This window comes from Carettochelys insculpta, chromosome 6 (genome assembly GCF_033958435.1).
Source record: "Carettochelys insculpta isolate YL-2023 chromosome 6, ASM3395843v1, whole genome shotgun sequence".
Lineage (NCBI taxonomy): Eukaryota > Metazoa > Chordata > Testudines > Carettochelyidae > Carettochelys > Carettochelys insculpta.
In genome coordinates, this window is record NC_134142.1 from 124,976,142 (window position 1) to 125,002,546 (window position 26,405).

The 26,405-nt window shown below is 64.9% G+C and overlaps 2 protein-coding genes across 3 annotated transcripts; both read right to left on the reverse strand.

Moving 5' to 3' along the window:
- Positions 1-1,426: 1,426 nt before the first annotated feature.
- ORAI3 (ORAI calcium release-activated calcium modulator 3) lies at positions 1,427-6,452 on the reverse strand. The gene is made up of 2 exons (XM_074998348.1): positions 5,957-6,452; positions 1,427-3,627 (listed from the first exon to the last, which is right to left on the reverse strand). Exons 1-2 carry the CDS (start codon positions 6,203-6,205, stop codon positions 3,082-3,084), a joined length of 795 nt encoding a protein of 264 aa, XP_074854449.1. The 5' UTR covers positions 6,206-6,452; the 3' UTR covers positions 1,427-3,081.
- A 5,213-nt stretch (positions 6,453-11,665) lies between these two features.
- Positions 11,666-25,136, reverse strand: FBXL19 (F-box and leucine rich repeat protein 19). 2 transcript variants are annotated; one of them, XM_074998316.1, is made up of 12 exons: positions 24,965-25,136; positions 22,669-22,873; positions 22,051-22,194; positions 21,592-21,678; positions 20,963-21,163; positions 20,593-20,625; positions 20,119-20,259; positions 19,122-19,834; positions 15,382-15,545; positions 15,102-15,263; positions 14,180-14,398; positions 11,666-13,691 (listed from the first exon to the last, which is right to left on the reverse strand). In XM_074998316.1, the coding sequence occupies exons 2-12, from the start codon at positions 22,840-22,842 to the stop codon at positions 13,495-13,497; spliced, it is 2,235 nt and encodes a 744-aa protein (XP_074854417.1). In that variant the 5' UTR covers positions 22,843-22,873; positions 24,965-25,136; the 3' UTR covers positions 11,666-13,494. The 2 variants fall into 2 exon arrangements, with proteins under 2 accessions (XP_074854417.1, XP_074854418.1); XM_074998317.1 differs by lacking the exon at positions 24,965-25,136 and adding an exon at positions 24,394-24,521.
- Positions 25,137-26,405: the final 1,269 nt, after the last annotated feature.

Below are 26,405 nucleotides of genomic sequence, written 5' to 3' on the forward strand. Positions count from 1 at the left end.
CCCGGGATACTTCGAAGTCCCTTTACTCCTCAAAATTAGACTTGAGCTGGTACTTCACAGTTTAACACTTCGCAGTTGCCACGCGGGGGGGGGAATTTGCTGGGTATGCAGGGCAGCACTTCGTTAATAAACTCCCGACCTGCTACTCACCATGCTCCCTTCCGAGTAGGGAGTTAATGTAGACAAGCCCTAGGGACCTAGGAGATTCCCAGCCTCCAGAAGCGGGTAAAGCACTGCTTGTTCCAAGACTAAAGGCAAAACTCGCCTGGCACTTGGGTGCACAGAGTAAAGAAGCAGAAAGAGCAGCACCAGCACGTTCTGACGGTCGTTCACGTGGTGAAGACACTGGACAGGGTCGGAACTGCTGGGTTCTGTGCCCAGCTCAGTCACAGCCCCCAGAACCTTGGGGGCAATTACTGACTCGCTCTGGGGCTCAGTTTCCCTTCCTTGCGTGGGAAGTGTGATCTTGCCGTTGTCTGTGGAGAACCCGAGCGGCGTGGGACAGGGGCTCTCTGGGGTACAACTGGGCTCCTCCAGCTCTCGCTCAGGGCTGGCAGGAAACATGGGGCACCCCAAAGGCGCTGACATAGAAGTAGCCAATTCCTGCGGGGCTGCGTCCTGTTTTCCTTGTGGGTCGGTGCCTTGGTCTCCTAGTGCAACTGACTCATGCGCCCACCAGAGGGCAGCGGTTACCCAGCCATTTCAGACCTGGCTCCTGTGTACAAACTTTCCTGCCCCTTGGGGTCACCTCTGCCCCGAGCCAGCTGGTTCCCAGGCAGAGGGCAGGATGGTAGCTGGTCTCACCAGAGGGGACAGGCCCCATTTCTCAGCCCCTGGAACCAGGGGGACGGACCCCTGTCCCGTCCTCTGCTGGAGTTCCACAGAGACAAGCTGTTCCTTTGTTTTCTCCACCCCTGACTAGTCCAGACCTGAGTTCGGCCCTGGGGGTTTCAGTGCATGGCGTCCCTAAAACCAGCACACACCCTCAACCTCCCCGCTGCTCTGGGAGCCGCCCCCCCCGACACCACCCCTTGCTGGCGGAGGCAGAGGGACGCCAGCCACACAACTCAACGTTTCCCAGGCTCCCTGGCTCGCCCTGGCCTGGAGCCCAGCATCCCTCCTCCTCCTCGGGCCAGCCGTGTCTATTCCCAGGCAGGGTAAATGTTTACTCTGGATCAGGTATGGTGTGGCGGGGTCAGTGGAGTCTGTCCCAATCCAGCTGCCCCTGCTCGAGTCCCTCCCAGAGGCAAGGAGAGAACCCAGGAGTCCTGGCTCCCAGCCTCATCTCCCCCGGTGAAGGCAGCTGGGGTCATGCATGTGGATCTAGCTGCTGGCCAGAGGCCATTTAGCTGCCAGAGAACCACCCCCATCCCCAGCTGCCCAAGAGCAGACCTGGTAAATCACAGTCCCCAGGCAGGGCCTTTGCCGAAGACAACCATTTATTTACCAAAGGGAGAAAACTGCAGGCCCAGAAAGGCCCAGAGAATGCAGCTGCAGAGGCCAGCCAGCGAGCAGCAATCCAATGCTGGACTGGCAGAGGAGCGACTGAGGTGCTCGGCTCCGGCTGGTCCCGGGGTCAAAGGTGCCCTGAAGTCCCACCTGGGGGACCAGCTCCCCAGGCAGCTTTCTGCAGCAGCTGTGCGTCTCTGCCCCCACTGAGGACAGACCCCAGTTCTGGCTCCCAGCTCCAGCCACTAGGGCCTCCGTCCTCTCCCAGCAGCTCTGCTTGTAAGGCACTGCAGCACGGCTGTGAATTGCTCTGCGTATGTTCATTTCTCAGTCTCCCTTGCACACGGGTCTGTCCTTCCAGCTGAATACCGATTCCTGGTGGCCTGCCGGCATGGCAGACTATGCGTTATTGTAGGCCCTACACAAACTACGGGCAGCTTGTTTCCATTTCACTGCTTGCCTGCATGTTGGCTGAACCTCCAACAACATATTATAGGGCCTACGATAAAACACTGGCCGGCTGTTTCAGTTAAGTAGCTGGCTGGACCCGCAACACATTATTACAGGTCCTACCAAAAACACTGGTTCAGCAAAGCAATATGTGCTCCCCTGCAGATGCAGCTAATGCTATCTATTGTAGGTCCTACAAAAATACAGTGTGTTTTCCTCGGCTGAGGCACCTGTTCATGCTGGACCAAAGCCAAGTGCAAGGCACTTGAGGGTGGGTTTTGGTTTGGTTTCACCAGGGTGCTGCCCTCTGCTGGCTCCTTTAGGAATAGGGCCTGGCCCATATTATTAGAGGACCTAGAGTACCACTAGCCCCTGTCTGGTTCTCTGCAGCCCAGGCTGCTGGGGCAAAGGTGGGTGTAGCAGCTAGTCAGTAATTCATTTCCTGCAACAAAGGGTGTGGCACAGGCCAGGGGACTGGCTGGCTTAGGGGTCACAGGGCCTTTCCCCTCCTGGGCAGGGCTCGGGGGCTGGTATGACAGGAATTTGCCGGTTCTCAGCCCAGGGACCTATGGGGCAGTTGCCCTGAGCCTGCAGCTGCTGAAGGCTGGAGAGGCCATTGGTGCGGAGATCTCCCACAGCCCCGGGAGGGGGCAGTGCAGAGGCCAGGTGGCATCTTCCCAGCTTCACGTGCATGGCAGCCCTTGTACCTGAAAGGCGGCCAGACCCTGTGCTGTGCGGCTGCCCAGCCTGGGCAGACCCATTTGGGTGTGTACCCACCGAGCGCCACCCGCAGGACACCCCAGTAAGCCCCTGGCGGGCAGCACTGCGCCAGTCGGAGCACAGCGGGGGTAGCAGGAGGGCCGGGGAGCTGTGCCCAGCTGGCAGCGCCAGGCAGTGCCCGCGGGGCCGGAGAAACCCGCCCCTCTTCCCTGACGTGCGAGGCATGGGAGCCCACGCCCGAAAGCAGCAGAGGCAGGAGAGGGCTGGGAACAGCCCCGGCTCTGGTACATCCCCCATCTGCCTCCCAGCTTGGCCACACCCCACCCCACCCGAGTGACCGATTGCCGCCCAGTGCAGCCAGGGCGGAGTGTGCAAGCCAGGAGCACCGTCCAGCTCACGCCGCCGGGACAGGACCCCCCTGCGGGCAGGAGCCGGGCGGGGGGACAGGCTGGTTCTCCAGCCTCACACGGTTTGCACGGCCCCTGCCTCCCCGTCCAGCTCGTGCTTGATCTTGCTGAGCTCCTCCAGCTCCTGCTGGTGCCGGTCGGTCTTGTGGCCCACCAGGGAGCGGTAGAAGTGCAGGGCGAAGACCACGAAGACCACGCCCACGGGCACCATGATGATGGTGGCGGCCATGGCGGCGTTCCAGCTGGCGGCGTGCTGCAGGGGGCTGGCGGTGGCCGGGGGGGCGGTGGCGGCCACAGGGCCCACGGGCAGGAACTTGACCCAGCAGATGAGCACCACCTCGGTCAGGAAAAGGAAGATGCCCAGGGCGGTGGAGAAGCCCCAGGCCAGCTCGATGTAGCGGTGCAGGCGCTCGTGGGGCGACTCATTGACCGAGTTGAGGTTGTGGATGTTGCTGACGGCCTCGATATTGGGCAGGATGCAGGTGCTGACCATGAGGGCGAAGAGATGCACAGCCACCAGGACCGTGGTGCAGGCACTGAAGGCCACCAGCAGCCCTGGCGGGTAGTCATACTTCTCCAGCTGCACCTCCACCATGGCCACCTGCAGGGGGCACCGCATACACCATGAGCCTCCCAGGCTCCTGGAAGGGCTCCGAGCACCGGCTCCGCGGTTCCGATTGGCTGGGAGCTACAACCAATAGGAGCTGTGGGGGCGGCGTCTGTGGGCTTTAGGGCAGCACGTGGAGCCTCCACGGTAGCCTGAACACATAGGGCTGCAGGGACCTGGGGGCTGTGGTAAGTGCCACCGGGACCCTGAATTCCCACCCACACCTGGAACCCCGGCCCCAGCCCAGAGCCCCCTCCCAACTCCCCCAACTCCCAGCCCAGAGCTCCCTCCCAACCCCCCAAATCCCACATCCCCAGCCCAGAGCCCCCTCCCGACCCCCCAAATCCCAACTCCCAGCCCAGAGCCCCCTCCCACCCCCAAGCCCCACATCCCAGCCCAGAGTCCCCTCCCGACCCCCACATCCCAGCCGAGCCCCCTCCCGACCCCCCCAACTCCCAGCCCAGAGCCCCCTCCTGACCCCCCAAATCCCACATCCCAACCCAGAGCCCCGTCCTGCCTCCCAAACCCCCGGCCCCCTCCCGCCCCCCCAAACCCCACATCCCAGCCCAGAGCCCTCAGAGAAGGGGTGGGGCCTCGTGGGAGGGGCGGTGTCTCTGAAAAGGGGCAGGGGCCCCAAGTAGGGGGCACACCTGGGGTTCTGTGCAATCAGGGGGCTGGCAACCCTCCTTGCCCCCGGGCGTCGGCCTGTCCCTGTGCTGGGACCGGCTCGGAGCCGGTGCCCCCTGCCGCAGGCCTCGAACCAGTCACACCCGCAACCCAGCTCCAGCCCTGCCCTCGCCCCACTGCAGGAGCACAGGGCGGGCTCGACAAACAGCCTCTCTCCGTCCCAGGGCTCAGACCGCTGGTGCTCGTGTTTCATGCACTCCGGGGCGGGCGAGCAGAGGCAGGAGGGCGCAGAGCGCAGCCCGGGGTGGCTAGGAGCCAGGCGGCTGCCCTGGGACCTGGCTGCCAGTCATAGCCCGACAGAGATGCTGGGATTCAGCCCATGAGGCCGGGGCAGTGGGCAGGTGCTGGGGGAAGGGTCCACCACCCTGTACCCCTCAGGCCAGCCCCAAAGGGAGGGGGACAGTTAACCCTCACAGTGCCAGAGGTGTCCCTCACCGAGCCAACCCGCCCACCCCTACCCTGGGGCCCATGCAGAGGAAATAGAAAACTAGAACTAGGCCTGGGAGGCAGGACTCCTAGGTTCCCTCCCCAGTGCTGGCAGGGGAGTGGGGTCTAGTGGTTAGAGCAGGGGGGCTGGGCGGCAGGACTCCTGGGATCTCTCCCCAGTGCTGGCAGGGGGGCTTGTGGGGGCAGCATAGGCCCCAGCTGGGGATCAGCCCCCACTCTGCAGTCCCCATGCTGGGATCAGCCCAGGTGGCCCTGGCTGGGAAGGGACAGGGCCTGACCCCCAGCCCCAGAGCTGCCAAGGCCACTGGCAGGGGCGGGGCGGGAGCTGGGACCCAGAGAGAAGAGGCTCCCAGAGTCATTCCCATGTAGTAGGAGTTCCCCCCAGTCCTCGAATCTCCATGGGCTGCTGGGGAGGGAGATTGCCAGGGAAAGAGCAGGGGTGGGCCTGTGGGCTGGCAGGGAGGGGCACCAGCAGGGCTGGGGCTGCGGGCTGGCAGGGAGTGGGGCAAGGCCCACAGGCCAGAACAGAGGCCCCCAGCAAAACGGAAGGGGAAGGCCTGTCTCAGCTCAGCACCAGAGCTGTGATACCCACATCCGTTAGCACAGGCCCCCGCCCGGGTGCCCATTAACCACAGGGCCACACGTGACCCCGCCCTGAAGGAGGGAGAAGGGAAAGAGGTTACAGGATAAAGGGCAGCTGCCAGCCTCTGAGACAGTCCTGGCTGCCGGCCACCTGCTCTAACCACGGGGAGACACTCCCCTCCCAGAGCCAGGGATGGAACCCATGAGTCCTGGCTCTCCACCTTCAGGAAATTGGCCCCGACCTGGTGCCTGGGTCCCAGAGACAGACCTCATCACCCCTTGCTAAATACCCTGACCCCTAACACCACTACAGCAAGGCAGGACTCCTGCTCCGCACAGTGGGGGTCTGGGCGGCCCGGACACCTGGGTTCTCTACAGGGGAGCAGGGCTGGGCGGCCCGCACGCCTGGGTTCTCTACAGGGGAGCGGGCCGGGGTGGGCTGGGCAGCTTGGATTCCCTACAGGGGAGCTGGGCCGGGTGGGCTGGGTGGCCCGGCCGCCTGGGTTCTCTGGCAGGGGAGCTGGGCCGGGTGGGCTGGGCAGCCCGGACGCCTGGGTCCTCTCCAGGGGAGCGGGGCTGGGCAGCCCGGACGCCTGGGTTCGCTCACCATGGCGAAGCCGGAGAGCAGGGCGGAGGTGCGGCTGGAGGCTTTGAGCTTGGCCCGGCTGAGGTAGAGGCGGCGCCAGTTGAGGGCATGCAGCGAGTGCTGGTTGGCGCCCATCAGCTCCAGGTAGCTGTGCCGCACGAACTCGCGGTAGGTGGGGGAGCCCCCCAGCGCCTCGCCCGCCTCCGGGTTCAGGGGCTCCCGCTCCCCCTCGCCCCCCGCCTCCCCCGCGGCGCCCCCCCCAGCCTTCATGGGGGCTGGCCAGGCCAGGCCAGTCGCGGAGCCCGAGGCCCCTGGCCAAGCGGGGGGGACCCCGGGAGGGGGTGTCTGGAGCTGCCCAGGCGGAGCAGTGGGGGGAGGGAAGTTACCCGAGGGGCACTGCCTGGGGGGCAGGAGGGGCCCAGAGGAGATGTCCTGGGGGAGCAGAGACAGAGAAGGGGCCCGGGGGGGCGCGGGCGGAAGGACCTGCAAGGGAGGCGCGGAGGGGCCCCGGGGGGGGCGGAGGAGGAGCCGGGGGGGGCCGGAGGGGCCCGGTGGAGCGGGGGGACCTGCGGGGGGCAGGGGAGGGACGCGGTGGGGTGCGGGGCGCGGGGGAGGGGCCGGGGGGGCAGAGGAGGGACGCGGTGGGGGGCGGGGGGACCTGCGGAGGAGGGGCCCGGGACGCGCGGGACTAGAACCCGGGACGCTCCGGCGGCTGCTGAGTGCGCGGCTCCGGCAGCGCCGCGGGGCGGGCTCGGGTGTCCCGGGCGGAGTTTTTAAAGGGGCCGCGGCCGCAGAAGCGGCAGTTGGAAGCTTCATCCAGCCACCAGCGCCTGCAGCCCGGGCCCCATCCCCGCCCCCCACACCCAGCACCGCAGCCCGGCTCCTGCTCCCCACAGCCCCCTTGGAGGATCCCAGGCGCTCCGCACACGCGGCCCCCGCCCCCGGCCGGGGGCCCGAGGCCGAGAGAGGGGCGGGCTAGCGCCGGGGCAGATGGGAGGGTGCAGCCCAGTCCCGGGCAGGCAGCGGGGGCAGGGCTGGGAGCCAGCGCTCCAGGGTGTTCCCCAGGCCCGGGAGGGGAGCTCCCCGCTGGGTGGGGGCAGCTGGGGAGGCTCAGATCCATCGCAGGGTGGGTGGATGGACGGGCAGCTGGGGGGCGAAGTGGGGAAGCATCTAACGGTGCGGGGGGAGGGGATGTACAGGGCGCGCTGGGCAGCTGCCCCCAGGAAAGGACGGACCAACGGACACACCCAAGGCCTGGGGGCGACGCTCGCCCGGCGGTCGCTCGGTAAGTCCGTGGGTGGCTGAGCAGCGGGAGCCGCAGGCCTTGGCACGGCCGGGGCAGGTGGTGGGCACCGCTGGAGGGCCACAGGGCAGGGTGGAAGCTCTTTTCTTCTTTCTAACCTCTCCTTGTCTCCGCTGCTGCAGGGCCTCTCAGATTGCACCAACCCCTCCGGATCACCGCTCTCCTCGGGGGAAGAGCTTGGGCAAGGTTCTCCCACAGGTGGCCATGGACGGTGCACTTCTCCCTGTGTGCCTTCAGCACGTCCGCTGGCCCCCAAGGTGCCACTGTCCTTCCTCCAACTTGGAAACAATCTGTTGGGGGAGGGGCTGATCCGACATCCGAACCATGGGACCAGTCCAGTGAAGTCGTCGGTGAATGACAATGGCTTCAATGCTGGTCACGTTGGACTCTTCCAAGAGGCTCGTGTTCGTGCCCCTGTCCTCCCCAGAGGTATTTAGGATTCTCCTGAGGCAGCGTTGATGACAATGTCGCTGGTGTGTTGTCCAGGTGTCACATGCGCACGGTAGCGTTGGAACAACCACTCGCCGGTGTACAAGGAGATGCGTCTTGGGAGAGATGTTCTGGCTCTCGCAGAGCCTTTGTCTCAGGCAGCCGAAAGCAGTTTGCACGGCTCAGGTGATGCTGGAATTCTGCAGTAACGTTGCTTTAGTGGAAAGACGACTTCCAAAGTCTGGGAAATGCTCCAGATTTTCTAACCGCTCTCCATTGACTTCAGTAGGCCCATGAGATCGTTCCATCCACAAGAGTTGGTGGGGCACCTTCATCTTTTCGACGTTCACTGTGTGACCCAGATTGTTGTATGCTTCAGCAAAGGCACTTAAGATGGTCTGAAGGGCTGGGGGAGAAAGAGCAACAACATGTTGTCATCTGCACACTGGAGCTCCATGATCAAGGTTGTGGAGGTCTTGATTTTAGCCTTCAGACTCCTGAGATTGAAAAGCTTCCTGTTCGTTCTGTAGACAATCTTCACGCCTTCTGGAAACTTGCCATCAATGAGGTGAAGGGTCATGGCAATGAAGATGCAGAAGAGAGATGGGACAATGAGGTAGTCTGGCTTGACTCCCGTTTTGACCTCAAAGGGGTCATTGTGGGGTCCGTCGTTGCTCAATGCTGTGGCAGTCATGTTGTCGTGAAGCAGCCTTAAAATGCTAATGAATTTTTTGGGGCAGCTCATCTTTGAGAGCATGCTCCAAGGGGCGCTATGACTGACTGAGTCAAAGGTTTTGGACAGGTCGATGAAAATCATATATGAGGTTTGCCTGTGTTCACAACATTTTTTCCTGCAGTTGCCGGGCAGTGAAAATCACGTCTGCTGTTCCTAGGAATGGTCGGAAGCCACACTGCGATTCTGGGGGAATTTCTTCTGAAAGGGGCCAGAGCTGGTTTGTGAGGTCTCCAGCTAAGATTTTCCCTGCTGTTCCCAAAAGAGTGACGCCATGATAGTTTCCACAGTCCAGCTTACCACCCTTCCTGAAACAGCTGATGATCAGTGTCTCTCTGAAATCTTATGGCATCTGCTCCCGGCCTCGGAGCTTGACAATCAAGAGGTGGAGTTGTTTGTGGAGCTCTGGCCCACCTTCTTTGAAGACTTCAGCAGGGAGTCCATCTAATCTGGTTGCCTTGTTGCACTTCATCGCTTTGATGGCAGCTTGGAGCTCAGGCAGGGTAGGAAGCGTTGCAAGATCGTCTCTCGGCGGCTGCTGAGGGATTTGGTCAAGGGATTCTAGGACCACGGTGGAGGGGCAGTTCAACCGCTCATTCTAGTGCTCCCTCCAGCGAGAAGCAATGGCCTCATTGTCTTTCAAGAGTTGTGTGCCACCCCTCGATCTCCAGGGACTGATTCCATGGTTTGTCGATCCATAAACAGCTTTGGTGGCATTGAAGAAACATCTGGTATCATTGACATCTGCGAGATGCTGGAGTTCTCGCGCCTTCTCAGTACACCACTGGTTTTTCCGAGTCCTTATTTTACAATGCACTTTTGCCTGGACCTGCGCTTCTCTCTTCATCATGCAACTGTCGTTGCTTTGCCAGGCCCTAAAGGATTTCCTTCTCGCCTTGCTCAGGCATTCAATTTCCATATGGTTTTCATCAAACCAGTCCTGCTGCTTCCTGGTCTGGCAGCCAGTGATTTCTCCCCAAGCTCCAACAATGGCATTTTTCAATTGACACCAGTGCTCTTCCACATCTTCAGGGTGTACTGTCGGCAGCTCCCTTCGGAGCACTATCTGGCAGTCCCTTCATCTGATGGGGTCCTTCAAGTCTGGGCACATTGACCTTTCATCAGATCTGCTTCCTCTGACCTCCTTGGGTGACAATCCTACTCGCCATTGTGGATCGAATGAGGCAGTGATCAGTCCAGCGACTGGTCAGCAGTGGTCACTGCACGTGTGAGGAGGACACCCTGCTGAGCGCGAGGCGTGGATGAGGACAGTCTACAAGGTGCTGGTGCTTTGACCGATGACGTTGCCAGGAGGTCTTAAATTTGTTTTGCTGGTGGAACAGGGTGTCCGTGATGACGAGCTCGTGTTCTGCATCTTTCCTAAGCAGCACTCCACTGGAGTGGCTGTTGATGATTCCTCCTTTCCCAATGGTAGTCTGCCAGAGATCCGTGTCTCTTCCAACCCTGGCACTGAAATCCCCCAAGAGAATAGTCTTGTCTACTTTTGGGATGTCTTTCAGAACTGTGTCCAGTTGGGTGTAGAACTTCTCCTTCACATCATCTTCAGCGTCTGGAGTTGGTGCCTAAGCCCTGAGGACGGTTGCCTCTTGGTTTTTGGCAAGCTTCAAATAGAGTCAGGAGACGCTCATTGACGCTGACAGGATCTTTGTCAGTTTCTTCTTGATGGCAAATCCTCCTCCACGAATTCTTTCTTCTTCCTGTGAGGTACCTGACCAGAAAAACACGTACCCTCCGCCACCTCCTCTTAGCCGTCCTGGTCTGCGTGTTTCTGCGAGGGCAGTGATGTTGAACATTGCAGCTTGCAGGCAGTAACTGCTGTGTGTCTTTTGGGTCGCTCACTGTCTGGGTTCTCCATTAGAGTCCAAATATTCCGCGTTCCAGAGTTTAGTCCTGGATTTCGACCACACAGAAGTGAACCCACTGAGTGTGGTTATCCAGTTGGGGAGTTGAGCTGGACTATGTTTCGGGCACCTTTTCTAGCCCCCACCCCATGTGGGGTGAGCAGAACAGCTCCTAAATTGGGCTGCTCAGTTGCAGATGGAGCAGCTGGACCATTCTACTGCCTCAGACCTCAGAAGGGAACAACCGATACGTACATCCACCGCCTGCACGCTGGTCCAGGACTGACAGCTTCCAGATTTCACAATCCGGCTCCCATCGCCGTTCGCCAGTCGCTGTGGGGCTTAAGTCTAGGCGAGTCGTACGCAGAGAAAGACGCCTGGTGTGTGACGTCTTTTAACGTGGGGGCACTGCTGCACCACAGCCCTCACATGGTCCTTGATGGACAGATGGCCCAGGCCAAGGCATGGGGTCCACCACCACTGGGAGTCTCCCGTCTGCTGCAGCCTTCCTCTGCCTGCACAGCCGCTATAGCAGGACCCCGGCTGTCCTCCCCCCGGCCTGCCAGTGAGGACATTTAACATCATTTGTCTGGACCCTGCCCCTTGATCTTGCCGCCACAGGCGACCCCGCCGTGAGCTCGAGACTCCCTGCAGCATCACTCTCGGGTTCACTGGAACACACAAGCCCACTCCCCACGACAAGAAACAGGGAAGAATGGACGGACGGACACAGGGATGGATGGATAAATTAAGGGACAGACGGATACAGGGATGGGTATGTACCTCAGGGGAGGGAGGCACTGGTGGACAGACAGACACAGGGATAGGTGGCTATCTCTACAGGGGAGGTGTGGACAGATGGACACAGACGGGAAACCTTCAGGGAGGGACGGACAGACAGATACAGGGATGGGTGGACAGATGGACACAGATAAGAGGTACCTTCAGGGAGGGACGGACAGACACGGGGATGGGTGGCGATCTCCATGGGGGAGGGGTGGACAGATGGACACAGATGGGAGGCACCTTCAGGGATGGACAGATGGATGGACGGACATGGGGATGGGTGGGTCTCTCAGGGATGTGTCTGATTAACGAGACAGGCTATAATTACGAGGGCCTGGAAGCATCGTCCTACCAGACTGAACTTTGGCTGGCTGGGAGCCTCTTGGGGCAGAGACCCCAGCCTGGCAGTACAGCAGCTGCCCCCCGGGAGCCCCAGGCCCACAGCCTGCCAGACCCACTCCTACCTGCGAGTGCCAAGCCCAAGCAACCAGAGAACCGAAAACCAAAAATACAACCAAACCTGCAGAAAGCCCCCCACCTCCGGCCAATCAACCCCCGTCTTTTCTCCACCAACAAAAAGAAAAAAAACATAAAATTAAAATAAAATAATAAAAAAACCCAACAAGTTTATTTTGCGCTTTTGGAAGAAAACGGAAGGGGGTGGGGATAGAAACAGGCCTAAGACCAAAACCACAATGTCTTTTTTTTGAGTTTTGTTGGTTTTTTATATCGCAAACAGTATAGTACAGCGCAGCCCCGGCGCCCGGGCTCTGAGCGGCTGGCCTGGCGCGGGACAGGACGGGCATGCCCCAAGAGCGGGGCCCCAAGGGGAACTCAGGGGGAGGGGTATGACTGGAGCCCAGGGAGCAGGGAGAAGCTTTGGTCCTTGGCTGGGTGGGTGTCAGTCGAGAAGGAAATTGGGAGGGGGGGGGAGCAAAGGGCATATGAGGAAACGTGCAAACGGTGTCACCATCTAGTGCCAGCTGCTCGCACGAGGCAGTTGCTGGCACAGCCATGGGAGGCTCCTCCGCAGGCAGAGCCGGGTGTTCGGCTGCCAGGGGAGTGCAGGGAGATCGGTGGGGTCGGGTTTCCCTAGGAAGACGGGTTCATGGCTGTGCAGGGGAGGGCTCCCACACTGGGGAAACCGCAGCGGGTCCGTCCGGGAGAGTCCGTCCGGGGGATCGCCCCAACTGTCCCTCAGCCCTGTCCACCTGCCCCCATCCCAGCAGCAACCTGCTCAGCTCAGCGCCCGGGGAGGAACCCCACTCTGGTTTGGTTTTAACCCTGAGGCGTCTCCCGGCCCAAGCCCGGCTGAGAAGGAGGGAACAGCTCTGGGGAGAGCCCCTTGGCCGATCCTGTCCGCAGAGGAGGCGGCCCGGACACCTGGCTCCGCATGGAGCACGCACCTCTCAGAAACGGAGCCCCAGCTCTGGGGGAGACCCCCAAACCCGATGCAGACGTGAGGGACCCCCTCAAGCTCCACAGACCCCGAGGGACGCCAAATCGACCCACCCCCCGCTGCCCCCCCAACTGGGAAGGCAAAGTCCAGAAGGCCTGCTGGGGGAGGGGCAACTCCCCGACTTCCCCTTGCAACACTGAACAGAGACAGAAGCGGCGGGGGGGGGAAATACCTTTTTCTTTGTGTCTTTCGCCTCCGACAGGGGCAGAACCTAGAGCTACAATTCAAGTAACATCAGCTGGGGGGTTTCAAGTATCAGAAGAAAGGACACCCCTCCCCCCCCACGGATGCGTAGAGAGGTGGCTGCCCCCCCCGGGAGAGAGGGTGCCGCAGCCCCCCTCCCACAGCTGCCAACATCTGGGCCAGGGGCTCTCCCCACCACCCCCCAAAAGGGAGGGGCCCTTCCCCCTCCCCCAGTCCACAGGTAGAACCACTGCCCTGCCCTGGGGAGGGGAGGGGTGGGAGGGGACAAGCAAAGCCCCGCCCCTTCTCCACATGGGAGGAGCCAGGGGAGCGTAACCGTTTTGGAAAAAGAGGTTCAAGTTTCAGGGGAGGGGCCAGGTGCCGCTTATCGCCCCCCCCAAGTGGTTATGTAAAGCTGACGGCTCGGGGGGGACCTCCCCAGTGAGTGTGAGTGGGGGGGGTTAAACCATCAGTGCGAGGGCCCCCCAGCAGCTGGGGGGGGCCAGATGCAGTCACCAGACACTTGGCAACTAACACAACCAATGCCAAAGGCAGCAGCCAGCGCCGGGGGGGTGGGGGGATTACGAGTTTTAAGGAAGGGATATGGCCCCCCCGTACCAGTACCCCCCGGCTTCCATTGCCCCCCCCGGGCAGTACCAACGCCCGTCACCCCCGCCTCACCCAGCAGAGCGAGCACAGACCAGCCCCCCGAGCCGGGCCGGGCCGGGCCAGGGAGCAGCCCCGGCCCGTGATTCAGTGCATGGCTTTAGTAAAGGTCCCTCGAGTCTCTGGCCCGCCCAGCTATTAGCTGTCTCTGAGCAGCAATTTCTCCTCGGGGCAGCGGAAGGGCGGCCCGGGGGGCGGCGCCGGGGGCCCAGCGTCCTCGCAGAGGCGGGCACAGCCCTCGGGCGTGACGTGGCGGCAGGCGCGCAGGTCGATGCGGGCGAGGTGCGGGCAGCGTCGGAAGAGAGGCAGACACTGATCCGTCAGGCGGTTGCACCCTGCGGGCGGGGGGGGGGGGTGAGACACAGCGGGCATTGCCCCCTCCCACCGCCCCGGCCTCAGGGCGGGACTGGCAGGCCCAGCGGGGCGGGGCGGGGCGGGGGGAGGTGCTGCTGGACTTGGGCGCATGTCAGTCGGGGGGGCTGTGGGTCGCAGCGAGGAGCCACAGCAGGACTGTGGGGGGAGGACCGGCGGGGGCTGCAGGGGGGGCGAGGGCAGTGGGGGGGGCCAACACTGGTGGGGGGAGTGAGGGCAGAGCCAGGGCAGGGCTGCGGGCCACAGGCGGCGAGGGCCTGTGGGGGGGCTGAAGGGAGCCAGGGCAGCACTGGGGGGCCCATGCCAGTGGGGGTAGTGAGGGCAGAGGCAGGGTCGGCGGCGGGGGGCAAGCTGGCAGCGGGGGGTGGGGCAGGCCGGCGGGGGGGGCAGCGGGGGCGGCCGGGGGGCAGCAGGGGTGGCCGGGCAGGCGGCAGGGGAGGCCAGGGCTCACCAGAGAGGTTGATCTCGGCCAGGCTGTCGCGGAGGGGGGAGTTAGCAGCGGTCAGCAGGTTCACAGACTGGTCGCCCACGTGGTTGCAGTGGCTCAGGTCCAGCTTGGCGAGCTGGGGCGTGTGGCGCACGACGAGGCGCAGGGAGGAGTCTGTGATGTCCAGCCCTGACAGCCGCAGCTCGGACAGGTTCTGCAGCCGGCCCCGGCTCTCCGTCTGACCTGGGGGAGCAGGGCCAGGTCAGCGCCCGGCAGCACAGCGCCCCCTCCCCTACGGTACAGCGCTCCTGGAGCACCCCTGGGGCGCCACAACCCCGCCGAGCCCCTCCCCTACGGCACAGCACCCCTGGGGCGCCCCAATCCCGCCAAGCCCCTCCTCTATGGCACAGCACCCCCTGGGGCTGCCCTGGGGCACCACTACCCCCGAGTCCCTCTCCTACAGCACAGAGCCCCCTGGGGCGCCCCAACCCCGCCAAGCCCCTCCCCTACGGCACAGCACCCCCTGGAGCACCCCAACCCCGCCGAGCCCCTCCCCTACGGCACAGCACCCCTGGGGCGCCCCAACCCCGCCGAGCCCCTCCCCTATGGCACAGCACCCCTGGGGCGCCCCAACCCCACCGAGCCCCTCCCCTATGGCACAGCACCCCTGGAGCGCCCCAACCCCGCCGAGCCCCTCCCCTACGGCACAGCGCCCCTGGGGCCACCCTGGGGCGCCCCAACCCCGCCAAGCCCCTCCCCTCCGGCATGGCGCCCCCTGGGGCCACCCAATCCCGCCAAGCCCCTCCTCTATGGCACAGCACCCCCTGGAGCTGCTGCAACCCTGCTGAATCCCTCTCCCTGCAGCATGGCACCCCCGGTCCTGCCCTGGGGCATTGCAACACCACTGAACCTCTCTCCCTGCAGCACAGGGCCCCGCAGCCCCCACCTGGTTTGCTGTCTGTGGGAGGCAGCAGCAGCTCTCGGAGGTGGGAGTCCTTAATGTCCTCGATCCAGCGCAGGTCCAGCAGCCGCAGCGAGGGGAAGCTGGCAGTGCTCAGCGCCGAGACGGAACACCAGGAGCAGCCCGTCAGGACCAGCTCCCGCAGGCCTGGGCACGGGGCAGAGGGAAGCAGCAGAGTCAGGAAGAGAACCCAGCTGCCCATGGGCCCCACTCCCCTCCCAGAGCAGAGAAAGGAACCCAGGAGTCCTGGCCCCAGCCCCCCTACCCTGTAGCCTGTTGAGGAGCCACATGAGTTGCTTCTTGGAGATGTTGGTCCAGCTGAGGTCCAGGCTGGCCGGCTGCCGGCGGATGATGCCGCTCAGCATGGACGGGGTGATCGACTTCCGGCGGCTCAAGTCAATGCGGGTCCACAGGCGCTTATCACAGCACCTGGGGGAGGCGGGCATGAAAAAAATCAGAGGGCACCCCTACTTCAGTGAGTACGGTACCAACATCAACCTCCCAGCTGCGCTCTGAGACAATCAATACGGTAACAGGAGCAGCAGTCATCCCCTCCAAGGCATCTTCCAGCCAGAACAGTAATACAATCAATACGGTAATAGTAGCCACTGCCACCCCACTGATACGGTAACGGGACCAGCACCACCCCCACCCCAGCTCTCTCCTGGGGGCCAGCAACAAAAAGTTGCAAATCCCAGGCGAGGAATTTCCAAACTCCGCCTCGCTCCTCGCCTCCCACCAGACTCACGCCGCGTTCTGCTCAGCCGGGCGGGAAATCTCGCCATGCAGGAGGTGAAGGCGACTCAGAACTGGGATTTTAACAGGTCGACACCTCACTAGGCCTAGCGATCCACAACCCAGAGGAAGAATTCATTTATGGACAGCCGGGCCAGGGCATAGCAAGGGCCAGCCGCACCCAGGGCCTGCCCTCTGGTGCTGACCGACGCCAGGTGCACCAGAGAGAGTGAAAAAAACAGGGAATCGTTAGGGGATTCACCCTTCACGCATCCCTAGCTTCTGACAACTGAGGCTGGGACCCCAATCCTGGCCAGAGATGGACCTGCCCTCCTCCTATTGATCTAGCTCTTTACTGAGAACATGTTAATGTCCTGGCTTTCACAGCAGCCTGTGGCAAGAAGTTTCACAGGTTGATTGGGTGAAAAAAGCTTCCTTTTGTTTCACAGCTGCTACCCATTAATGTCATTCGGTGACCCACGATTCTTGTGCTATGAAAGAAAATCAATAACTTTTGCTTATTCGCTTTTTCCACACCAGTCATGAGTTAACAGAGCTCTGTTGTATCGCCTGTGGTCGTCTCTTTTCCGAACAGACAAGTCCCAGTTTTATGGGTCTCTCCTGACGCGGGACCTGCTCCAAACCCCTCATTTTTGGTGCCCTTTTCTGAACCTCTTCCAGTGCCAGGACCTGGCTCTGGAGATGAGACGACGCCCCCCGCCAGCCCATACACATGCAGTATTCCAGTCCTAGGCACCCCGTGGTTTACAGAGGTGGCGAGAAGTTCTCCGTCTCTCTTGTAAGGGCTCCTGGTGCGCCGCTGCATTCTGGAGTGCGGCTGCACAGCAAGTGGGTGTTTTCAGAGACCAGCCCGCACCACAGACCCCTAAAGCTGCCGCCCCAGCAGCAATGCAAAGGCTGGGGGGACATCAGGGTAAGGGGGGGAGCTAAGGAAGAGGAAGCAGGTCTGAGAAGGCAGCTAGGTGCGAACCTGGAGGGCTGTTTGGAAAAGCAAGGGCCAGTGTTAGGGAAGGAGGGTTCCCCCCCCAGCAGACAACCAAAACCATCCCCCAACACGCACTCCCCTATCCCCACATGACCCTGCACTGACTCCCCCAGCTCCTGCCCTGGCCTGACAGCCTGCAGAGCTCCTGCCCCGGGCCTTTCTCCTCCCCAGCTGTCAGGGAGGGGCTGCTCTGGGCTGGCGCCAGAGCGCCTCCTAGTGGGCAACAGCAAAACTGCAGCAACAGCTCCCCAGCTGGGTTTTTTGCACAAAAACTGTAAAATACAGAGGACTTGCTAATTACGGGCACGTGCAGTGATGCAGAATTCCCGCCAGTGTCCCCCACAGTAACAGCACCACATATTGCCTCTTCTACAACACCCAACGCTGTGCTGCTGCTTCTCACACAGTACTGAGCATGACCTCTGCTACTACAATCAACACCGTACCAGCCACCAGCTCTGCTAATACAACCAATACGGTAAGGGTACCAGCTTCTCTCCAGTGCACCCTGCATTATTAGCTCCCACGGCAATTAGGTCAGCAGGGGCGGGGCTCCCGCTCCCAACCCCCTGCGTTAATGCCTGTAATAGAGGCTCAGAGAAAGAGCGGGTTCTGGGAAAGCCCCCAGCCAGCATCACAGAAGAGCTGAGGGTTAAGTCTCAGGCAAATTCTCTGCTTCCCACACTCTGGCGGCTCAAACGGCCCATTGGTACTTTTCCGCCTCTTGTCCGCATCTCAGCCTCATTCACCCGACAAGCAGCCCGTCGGTCAGAGAGGGCGGTGCTCCTGCGGTCAATACGATAAGCTACCAAGCAACACCACTTCTAATACTATCGATGCGGTAAAGGCTCTAGATTCTCGGCAGTATGCTATTACAGTCAATACGGTACAGCCCTGCTCTTTCTTCCTGGGTGGCAAAGCTCGACACCAAAGCTCCCCTGTGCGCCCCCAGAACCCATCAGGCGGCACCAGCCCCCCATGGGATCCCCCTCCTGCCCCAGGGAACCCCCAGTCCCCCACCCCTGCATGCGCTCCCCCCTCTTGCCCCATGGGACCCCCACCAGCCCCTTATCCCCATGGGATCCCGCTCCTGCCCCATGAGACCCCCACCAGCCCAGCCCCCAAGGGATCCCCCCCCTGCCCCATGGGACCCCACTCCTGCCCCATGGGACCCCCACCAGCCCCTTATCCCCATGGGATCCCGCTCCTGCCCCAGGGGACCCACCCACCAGGCCCCAGCCCCCATGGGATCCTCTCCTCCCACCCCACAGGAACCACAGCACTATCCCCACCACCCCCCAAGCACCTAGTGCCCCACATCTTGCCCTAGGACTCCCTCCTCTTGCCCTGTGAGACCTGCACCCCACAGATCACCAGGGCCCACTGCCTCTCCTTCCCCCCATGGCATCCACAGCCCAGCAGATTGCCCAGGACAGCTGTGCGCCCCACCCCCCGCCCTATAGCCAAACATCCTGCCCCACAGCACAGCTACATCCAGCCTGCAGTGACTCCCATGGGCCAAGGCACCGAATTCACAGCCCCACACTCCTCGCCCCAGCCCCACAGCCCCCAACCCAGCCGCTGCGCAAGTCCGACAGCCCCACTGCAGTCAGGCTCAGGGGACTGCTGGAGGAGTCAACCACAGCGCCCCCTAGCAGCACCCCCAGCACCGGAACCAGCCAAGCCAGCAAGGAGAAAGCGCCCCCTGCTGGGCCCTGTCCCCCTCCCTCCCCGCAGCACAGCGCCCTCTGCTGTGCCCTGACCTGCCCCCCGCAGGACAGCGCCCCCTGCTGTGCCCTGACCTGCCCCCTGCAGCACAGCGCCCCCTGCTGGGCCCTGTCCCCCCCCTTCCCACAGCACAGCGCCCCCTGCTGTGCCCTGACCTGCCCCCTGCAGCACAGCGCCCCCTGCTGGGCCCTGTCCCCCCCCTTCCCACAGCACAGCGCCCCCTGCTGTGCCCTGACCTGCCCCCTGCAGCACAGCGCCCCCTGCTGGGCCTTGTCCCCCTCCCTGCAGCACAGCGCCCCCTGCTGGGCCTTGTCCCCCTCCCTGCAGCACAGCGCACCCTGCTGGGCCCAGCCCCCTCCCCGCAAGCACAGCGCCCCCTTGTGGTGCATGGAAATCCTACAGCCCACCAGCCTCCACCCTTCGCCCCTGGGCCCCCTAGTGGCCCGGCTCGGTACTGCAGCCCCCAGAGCGTGTCAGCACCCGGACATCCCACAACGTTCCCACAGCCCTGTGGGCCCCCCCCCGCCAGCACTCACCAGCGGCTCCAGGTGCGGCACACCCGCATGCAGACGCAGAGCTCGCGGTAGCTGAGGTGCTGGAAGACGGCCAGCCAGACGTCGCGCTGCATGACGTGCTCCGAGCCGCCGTCCAGGGGCAGCGAGTCCGGCTCGGGGCTGTCGGGGGGCGGGCGCACCACGTGCCGCTCCAGCTGCAGCAGCGGCTTGGGGGGCGAGGGCACCAGGGGCCACTGGAGGAACTGAGTCCGGGCCACCATGTGCAGGCCCGTCTGCCCGGCCGGCCGCGCCCCCTTGCGGCCCCCGGCCTGCGGCTTGGAGCGCTCGGGGCCCCTGCTGCCCGCCCGGTGGTGGTTCTCCTTCTCCTGACAGTTCGCCCGCGGCCCCTTGGGCTGCTTGCCATTGCGGGCCGCCTCCGAGCCCCCGTTGCGGCCTTCCTCCTCCTCCTCCTCGTCCTCCTCCTCATCCTCCTCCTCACTAGCGCTGAAGCCCAGGGCGGCCAGGCGCTGGGCCCGGGAGGCGGGGGAGGCGGCCCGGCTGGAGCCCCCGCCCGAGCCCTCGGAAGCCCGCGAGTCCGTGTCCGAGTCCGAGTCGGAGCTGGAACTTGAGCTGCTGCTGTTCTTCACCCGCTCCAGCATCTGGCACATCTGCTTGAAGCGCTCCAGCTTCTCCCGCTGGTGGGACTTGTCGGCCTGGGCCGCGGGCTCCAGCAGCCCCGGGGCCGCCTTGGCTTTCTGCAGGGCGGAGAGGGGCTACGGATGGGGCCCTCGCCTCTGGGCGCTGCTCCCTGCCGGGCGCTGAGCTGGGACAGGGCGGGCCGTGGCCAGGGAATGGGATGGGAACCTATTCCCTATAGGGGGTGCTGGCTGCGATCCAGCTTCAGGGCCAGGGGCCAGGACCAAGGCAGGGGCCGTTCCCCTCGGGGGCACTGGGGCCAAGGTCGTTGCCCCAGGGACACTGGGGCCAGGGCCGCTCCTGCCGGGGCCGGGGCCGGGGCTGCTCCCCTCCCCGCACTCACCTCCAGGTCGCTGGGTCCGATCTGGCCCAGGTGGATGGCCGCATGGGAGATGGAACCTTTAACCTCCAAGTCGCCGGTGCCCACGCGACCCCAGCCCGGCAGCGGCTGCAGCTTGTTCCCGTCTGACGGCTGCTCAGAGGCCTGCAGGGTACCGGGCAGGGCTGGGCTCAGCGCCAGGCGGGCAGCTCCTGGCCACCAGGAAACACCCCCCATGACAGGCAGCCCCCCTCCCCCCCGGCCAGTGAGCGCCCAGGGAGCCTGCCCCTGCCCGAGCGCACTGTGATGCGAGGGCTGGCGGCACACACAGCAGGAGGAATGCAAGGAGAGTATGAGAGTATCCCAGCCCAGGGAGGTTGGGGGGGGGGGGCCGCTGGCCAGCCTGGGGCGGGGGGGGAGAAGGAGCCCTGTCCCCTCGGGAACCAGCTCTGACCCAGCCTGGGTGGGGGCCTGGCCCGAGAGATCAGAGCCACTCACCTTCTTCAGGTGTTTTTCCCGCCCTCCTTTCAACTGCAAGAGACAGACACAGTTAAAAGCAGAAATCCTGAGCAGGGGATCTACTGGCTTCAGAGGTGGGGCTGGCAGCCAGGACTCCTGGGTTCTCTCCTTGGTGCTGGGGGGGAGGGGAGTGGGGTCTAGTGGTTAGAACCAGGGGATGGTGGGAGCCAGGACTCCTGGGTTCTCTCTTTGACTCTGGGAGACGAGTGGGGTCTAGTGGTTAGAGTAGCAGGTGCCAGGAGCCAGGACTCCAGGGTTTTCTCCCCAGCTCTGGAAGAATGGGGTCTGGTGGGATGGAATAGAGGGGGGATACAAGTCAGGACTCCTGGGTCCTCTCCCTGGCTCTGACCTTTTTCTTGGGCCCCGTGTCGGGGGGCGGCAGCTCCTTCTCCTTCTTGCGCTTGTGGGCGCTGGCAGGGGGCTCCTCAGCCAGGGGTGGGGCCGGCAGCAGCTTCTTCTTGTGCTGGGCCAGCTCGTCCGTCAGCTTCCACCGCACCCCGTCCTCGCCGTTGTCCGCCCGGCGCTTCCCCGCCCCATCCCCGCTCGAGTCCTGGGGGTGAGGCTGGGTGGGTGTGGGTGCCCCCCCGGCACGCCCCAGCCCTGCCCCCTCCTCCAGCCTGCCCCTGCCCCAGGCTGCCCCCAGATGGCCCCTTTCAGGCACCCCAACGGTCCCCACTCACCATCCGGCCACCGCCCCCAGCTGGGCCAGCACCTCCCCGGCCCCCCAGCCAGACACCCTGTGACCCCTTCCAGGCCCCCCAGTGCTGTGAGGGTCCCCCACGTTCCAGCCCCCTGCAACTGACACTGAGATAAGAGGGGTCAGAGGGCCCCTTGCCAGAGAAGCAGCACCTCTTGGTCCTCAGCACCCCCCTGGGCCCCTTCCCAGCCCCTGGGACCCAGCCAGCACCCCCTGAGGGGCCAGGCCTCCGATCTGCTCCCAACGTGCCCCCCACCCCGCCCTGCCGGGGAGGTTCATACCTTATTAGACTTCCCCTCCCGTTTGCACTTGGGACACTCCCAGCAGTTGGGAATCTCGTTGTTGATGACGGCCTCGGCCTTCCCCATCTAGGCAGGCGGACAGACAGACAGACAGACACTGAGCCGCCCGCCCCAGCCAGGCCCGGCCCGGGGGAGGGGCGCAATGCGGGCCCTGCGAGCCCTCCCCAGCCCCAGCCCCATGCAGCTGGTCGGGTCTGCCAGACGGCAGGGGAGCGATGCTCAGCTGCGTACATCGTGCCCCACTGGGGAAACTGAGGCACCCAGCCAGGCAGCAACCGCTCCGACGTCCAACACATGCTGGCTCCCAGCCCCTGCTGCTCTCCCCACTAGACTCCCCTTCCCCACCTGGAACCGGGCACAGAACCCAGGAGTCCGGGCTCCCAGCAGGCCCGGGGTGGGGGAGGGGGGAGTTAAGCCCTTCCCAGCCACGGCACTTACCTTGAGGCAGGCAGGGTGGACAATCTCATTGCAGATGGAGCACTCCATGAGTGACAGGTTGAATTTCTCCTCCTCCCCCTCCACCGTGTCCTCCTTCCCGGCCTCACCGCAGAGCAGGCACACAGCCGTGTGAGGCAGGACAGGCTGCAGGCACAATGACCAGCACTGGCTCAGTCCATGGCTGGTGAGAGCTCTGGGACCCCTGGGGACCACCCCCTGCGATACGTCGTTGCCTCTGGGCAGGGATAGAGCCTGCAGCGACCCCTCCCCCGGCACTGAGATGCAGCCGCCTCTGGGGTGGGGCTGCTGATACAGGGACCCCTCCCCCGGCACTGAGATGCAGCCGCCTCTGTGGTGGGGCTGTTTCTACACAGACCCCTCTCCCAGAACTGAGATGCAGCCGCCTCTGGGCTGGGGCTGGTTATAGAGGGACCCCTCCCCCGGCACTGAGATGCAGCCGCCTCTGGGCTGGGGCTGGTTATAGAGGGACCCCTCCCCCAGCATGGAAATGCAGCCACCTCTGGGGTGGAGCCTGGGGGCTGGTTCTGCAGGGACCCCTCCCCCGGTAGCAGGATGGGGCGCAGCCTGCTCTGGGGGCCGGCCCGGGGCCCCACTCACCGCCGTGCACTGCCGCATCAGGCAGGACTGCTTCATGCGCCCGGGGCCCCCAAACTTCTTCATGTCCTTGCAGAAGTGGCACTCGCCGCACTCGCTCCGCTGACAGGCGTGACACTTACGGCAGCGCGTCCGGCGCCGGCGAGATCCAGCCCCCGCCCCTTTGCTGGACGACATTGGCTACCTCCCGCTTCAGCTACTCTGCAGGCTGGGCGGGGGGAGGGGGAGTGTCAGGGGAGCGCCGGGCCCCGCCCTGGGGCTGTCCCCCAATCAGCGCCCGCTGGAGGGGAAACTGAGGCATGCGGCCCTGCTCAGGGGCACAGACACACTCAGGAGTCCGGGCGCCACCGCCCGCTCCAGCCACGAGTCTCCACTCCCCTCCCACAGCAGGGATCGGCCCCAGAGCAGAGCCCTGCTCTAGCCACTAGTCCCCACTGCCTTCCCAGAACAGGGATCAGACCCAGGAGCGCTGAGGGGAGGGAAGCCAGGCATCCGGCCCAGCAGGGCACAGCTGGCAGCCTGGACGTGCTGGGCCTTGCTTGGAAGAGCCCCGGGCAGGGGACTGTGATGTGGGGCCCCAGCTGGATACGCTGAGGTGGGGACAAGGGGCCCCCCACAATAAGATCGCACCCCAGGCAGAGCCACACTGCTGGGTGACCTGCACCACAGGGGCACCAGCCGGAGCCATTAACTGTTCGCTCAGCAGAGAAGCTATGAACCATCTTCCCCTGCCAGGATCGACACCGCCCAGACCCCGGCCAAGATCAGGGCCCCGGCGGGACGGGAGCCCCCCCGGACCCCGGCCGACATCGAGGCCCCGGTGGGACGGGCGCCCCCCCGGACCCCGGCCGACATCGGGGCCCCGGCCGACATCGGGGCCCCGGCCGACATCGGGGCCCCGGCCGACATCGGGGCCCCGGCGGGACGGGCGCCACCCAAAACCACAGTAAGAGACATGCCATGCCCCTCGCAGCACACAGTCTAACTGGCTGGGGGCAAATAACTTGGCCTTTATCACAGAGAGGAAAACTGAGACCCACAGAAATTCCAGAACTTGTCTAAGGTCACAAAAGGGAACTTGTAAGAGCCGGGAGTGAACCCAGGAGTTCTGCCTCTCAGCCCCCACTTGCTCTAACCACCGGTCCCAGCTGCAAGGCAGCTGCTGAAGTCCAGAGACATGGGGCAGATGGCCCTTGTGCACGTCTTGGCCCCACACAGCTGTGCTGGGCCAGCCAGGAACCCCCCAAGCGCCCTTGACTCTGCTCCCGCCAGCAGCAGCTTTCCCCCACTGCCCCAGTGCCCACCCCCACTCCACGGGGTCCGCTCAGAGCACAGAAAGGAAACTGACCAGAGCACAGAACTGATAGGGGTAGCCCAGGACAGAGCTGGCAAGGGCTGTGGGTCGGGAGTGCGGGCAGGGGCTACAGATGGAGGGGCTGGCAGGTCTTGGGGCAGGGGCTGCAGACCGGGGAGGGGACCCCCACATCCTGGAGGCCCGGGCTGCAGATGGGAGGGGACCCCCGCAGGGCTCGAGGTGCCTGGTGCTGTAGACCGGGGAGGGACCCCCGCAGGGCTGGGGCTGCAGATAGCAGGGGACCCCCGCAGGGCTGGGGGGGGGCTGGGGCGGCAGAGAGGAGGGAACCCCCCGAAGGGCTGGGGGCGGGGGCTGCGGACCGGGGAGGGGACCCCCGCAGGGCTCCCCCAGCGCCCCCCCCGCCCCCAGCCTACCTGGCCCGCACGCCGCGGCTGCGCCCCAGGGCCGGGGGGCTGGGCTGCCTCCGACCCCGGGCTGGGGGATCGGGGCCCCGGGCCCCCCGCCCCGGCCAGAGGGAGACGCGAGCCAGGCCCCACCCCGGCTGCCCCACCGGCAACTGCTTCCCCGGGAAATCGCGCAGGCAAAGTTTGGTTCCTGGTCGCCCCCGCGCCCCCCCGCCCCGCGCCCGCCCCCCGCCCCGCGCCCCCCAGCAGCCCGCGGGGGGCGGGGCAATGGGGCCCACAACAAAGGGGCCCGGCCCGGGGGGTGGGACGGGCCCGGCCCCAGCCCCCCGCGCGGGGGATCCGGGGGTCCCCGCATGGCCCCCGCCGGGCCCTGATCTCCCGCCCCCCAACGCGCCTCCGCGGGAGCCGGTCCGGGGGGGCGCCCCGATGTCTGAGCCCCCAGCGCCGCGCCGGGCTCCCCGACAGGCCGCGGGGGCCCGGGCAGGTCGCAGCCGGGAGGCAGGGGCGCAGCCGCGGTCCCCAGGCCCGGCAGGCAGCGCCCGTGCAGGCGAAGGGTGCTGTGCGCGCGGGGGGCGCTTACCTGCTGGGGAGCCATGGGGCTGCGCGCGATCCGGCGGGGGCCCCCGTCTCTGCCATGGGGCGCGGGAGGGGAACTGCGGCCGGCCCAGACTGCTCGTTCCCTCCGCCCTAGAGCAAGGGGGGGCAGGACGGGGGGGGGCTGGGAGGCGACTGCTCAGGTGCACGGTGGGGCCCCCCCGGCCTGAGCCTGACCCCCACCCCCAGTCCCGGCTGGCCAAGCCCCCTTTACCCTTCACCGCTCCCTTGTCCTTGGCGGAGCAGGGGCTGGGGGAGGGCGCTGAGCTCCCGAGCTCCCCCCGTTCGCTGCCCCCCACTCCGTGCCCTGCCCCCGGGGACACCCCAAGTCCTCGGCGCCCCCCGGGCCGTGAGTGGGGGCACGCTGAGCCACGCAGCCCCTCCCCCACGAGACCCGCTCCCCCCCGACAGGGCTCGTCCCCCCCTTTCCAACCCACCCAATGGGCAGCAGCCCCCCCGTCCCACGCCCCCCGAGCAAGACTCGCCCCCCTCTGCGCAGCCCCCCGGGAAGGTCAGGTCCCTGCTCCTCCCAAGCCCCTCCCCCAGCCAGGAGCAGCGCCCTCCCCCCCGCCAGTAGCCCCTCAGGAGGGCTCAGCCCCGCCCCCTGCTGCCCCCCCGGTTATGCGGTTACCCCCCTTTTTAGGGGGCCCCTTCCTAGCCCGCTCGGGTGTCTGTGGGCGTCCCCAGATTCAGACGGGGGCCGCTCCGTCCCCCGCCCTCCCCTGTAGCTTGGGGCTCTAGCCCGAGGGGGGTCCCCGGCTGCCCCCAGCCCCCCCCCCCACATAAGGGGGCGGGGCCTTGGCTGCCTGCCTCTTCTCCCCTCCCCCCGCTCGGGCTGGCTCGGGCTGGGGGGAGGGGCGGCCCCCAAAGCGCGGAGAGGGGGAGGGGTGCTGCTCCGGGGAGGGGGGGGCTGGGCCCCGAGGCTGCTGCTCTGCCGCCGCCACCACCGCTGCTGCCGCCCCCTCCTGCAGCCGGGCTCAGCCCCTGCCCCTCCCCCGCCCGGCCCCGCAAACACACAAAACCCATCATGGCGGCCCTCCACCAGCCCCGGCCCGCGCGCCGCCTCCTGGGAGACGTAGTTCCCCGGCCGCACGGCCGTCGGCCCGACCAGGGCCAGGCGCCGCCGCTCCGGACTACAAGCGGTATGGCGGCCGGGCCCGCGCAGCGCCTCATGGGAGATGGAGTTCCCCCACCCAACCGTGCTCCGAGGCCCGTTCAGGTGTATGGGGAAAGGGGGAATGTTTGGACTACAAGTGTCATGGCGGCGCAGGGAGGCGGGGCGCTCGTGCTGCCTCATGGGAGATGTAGTTTGTTTTTACCTCCCCCTTCTTTTCCTACCAGGGAAACGGAGCGGGTGTTTGGACGGTGAGTGTCATGGCAGCGCGGGGGTGCGCGCCTACTGCCTCTTGGGAGCTGTATTTCCCCAC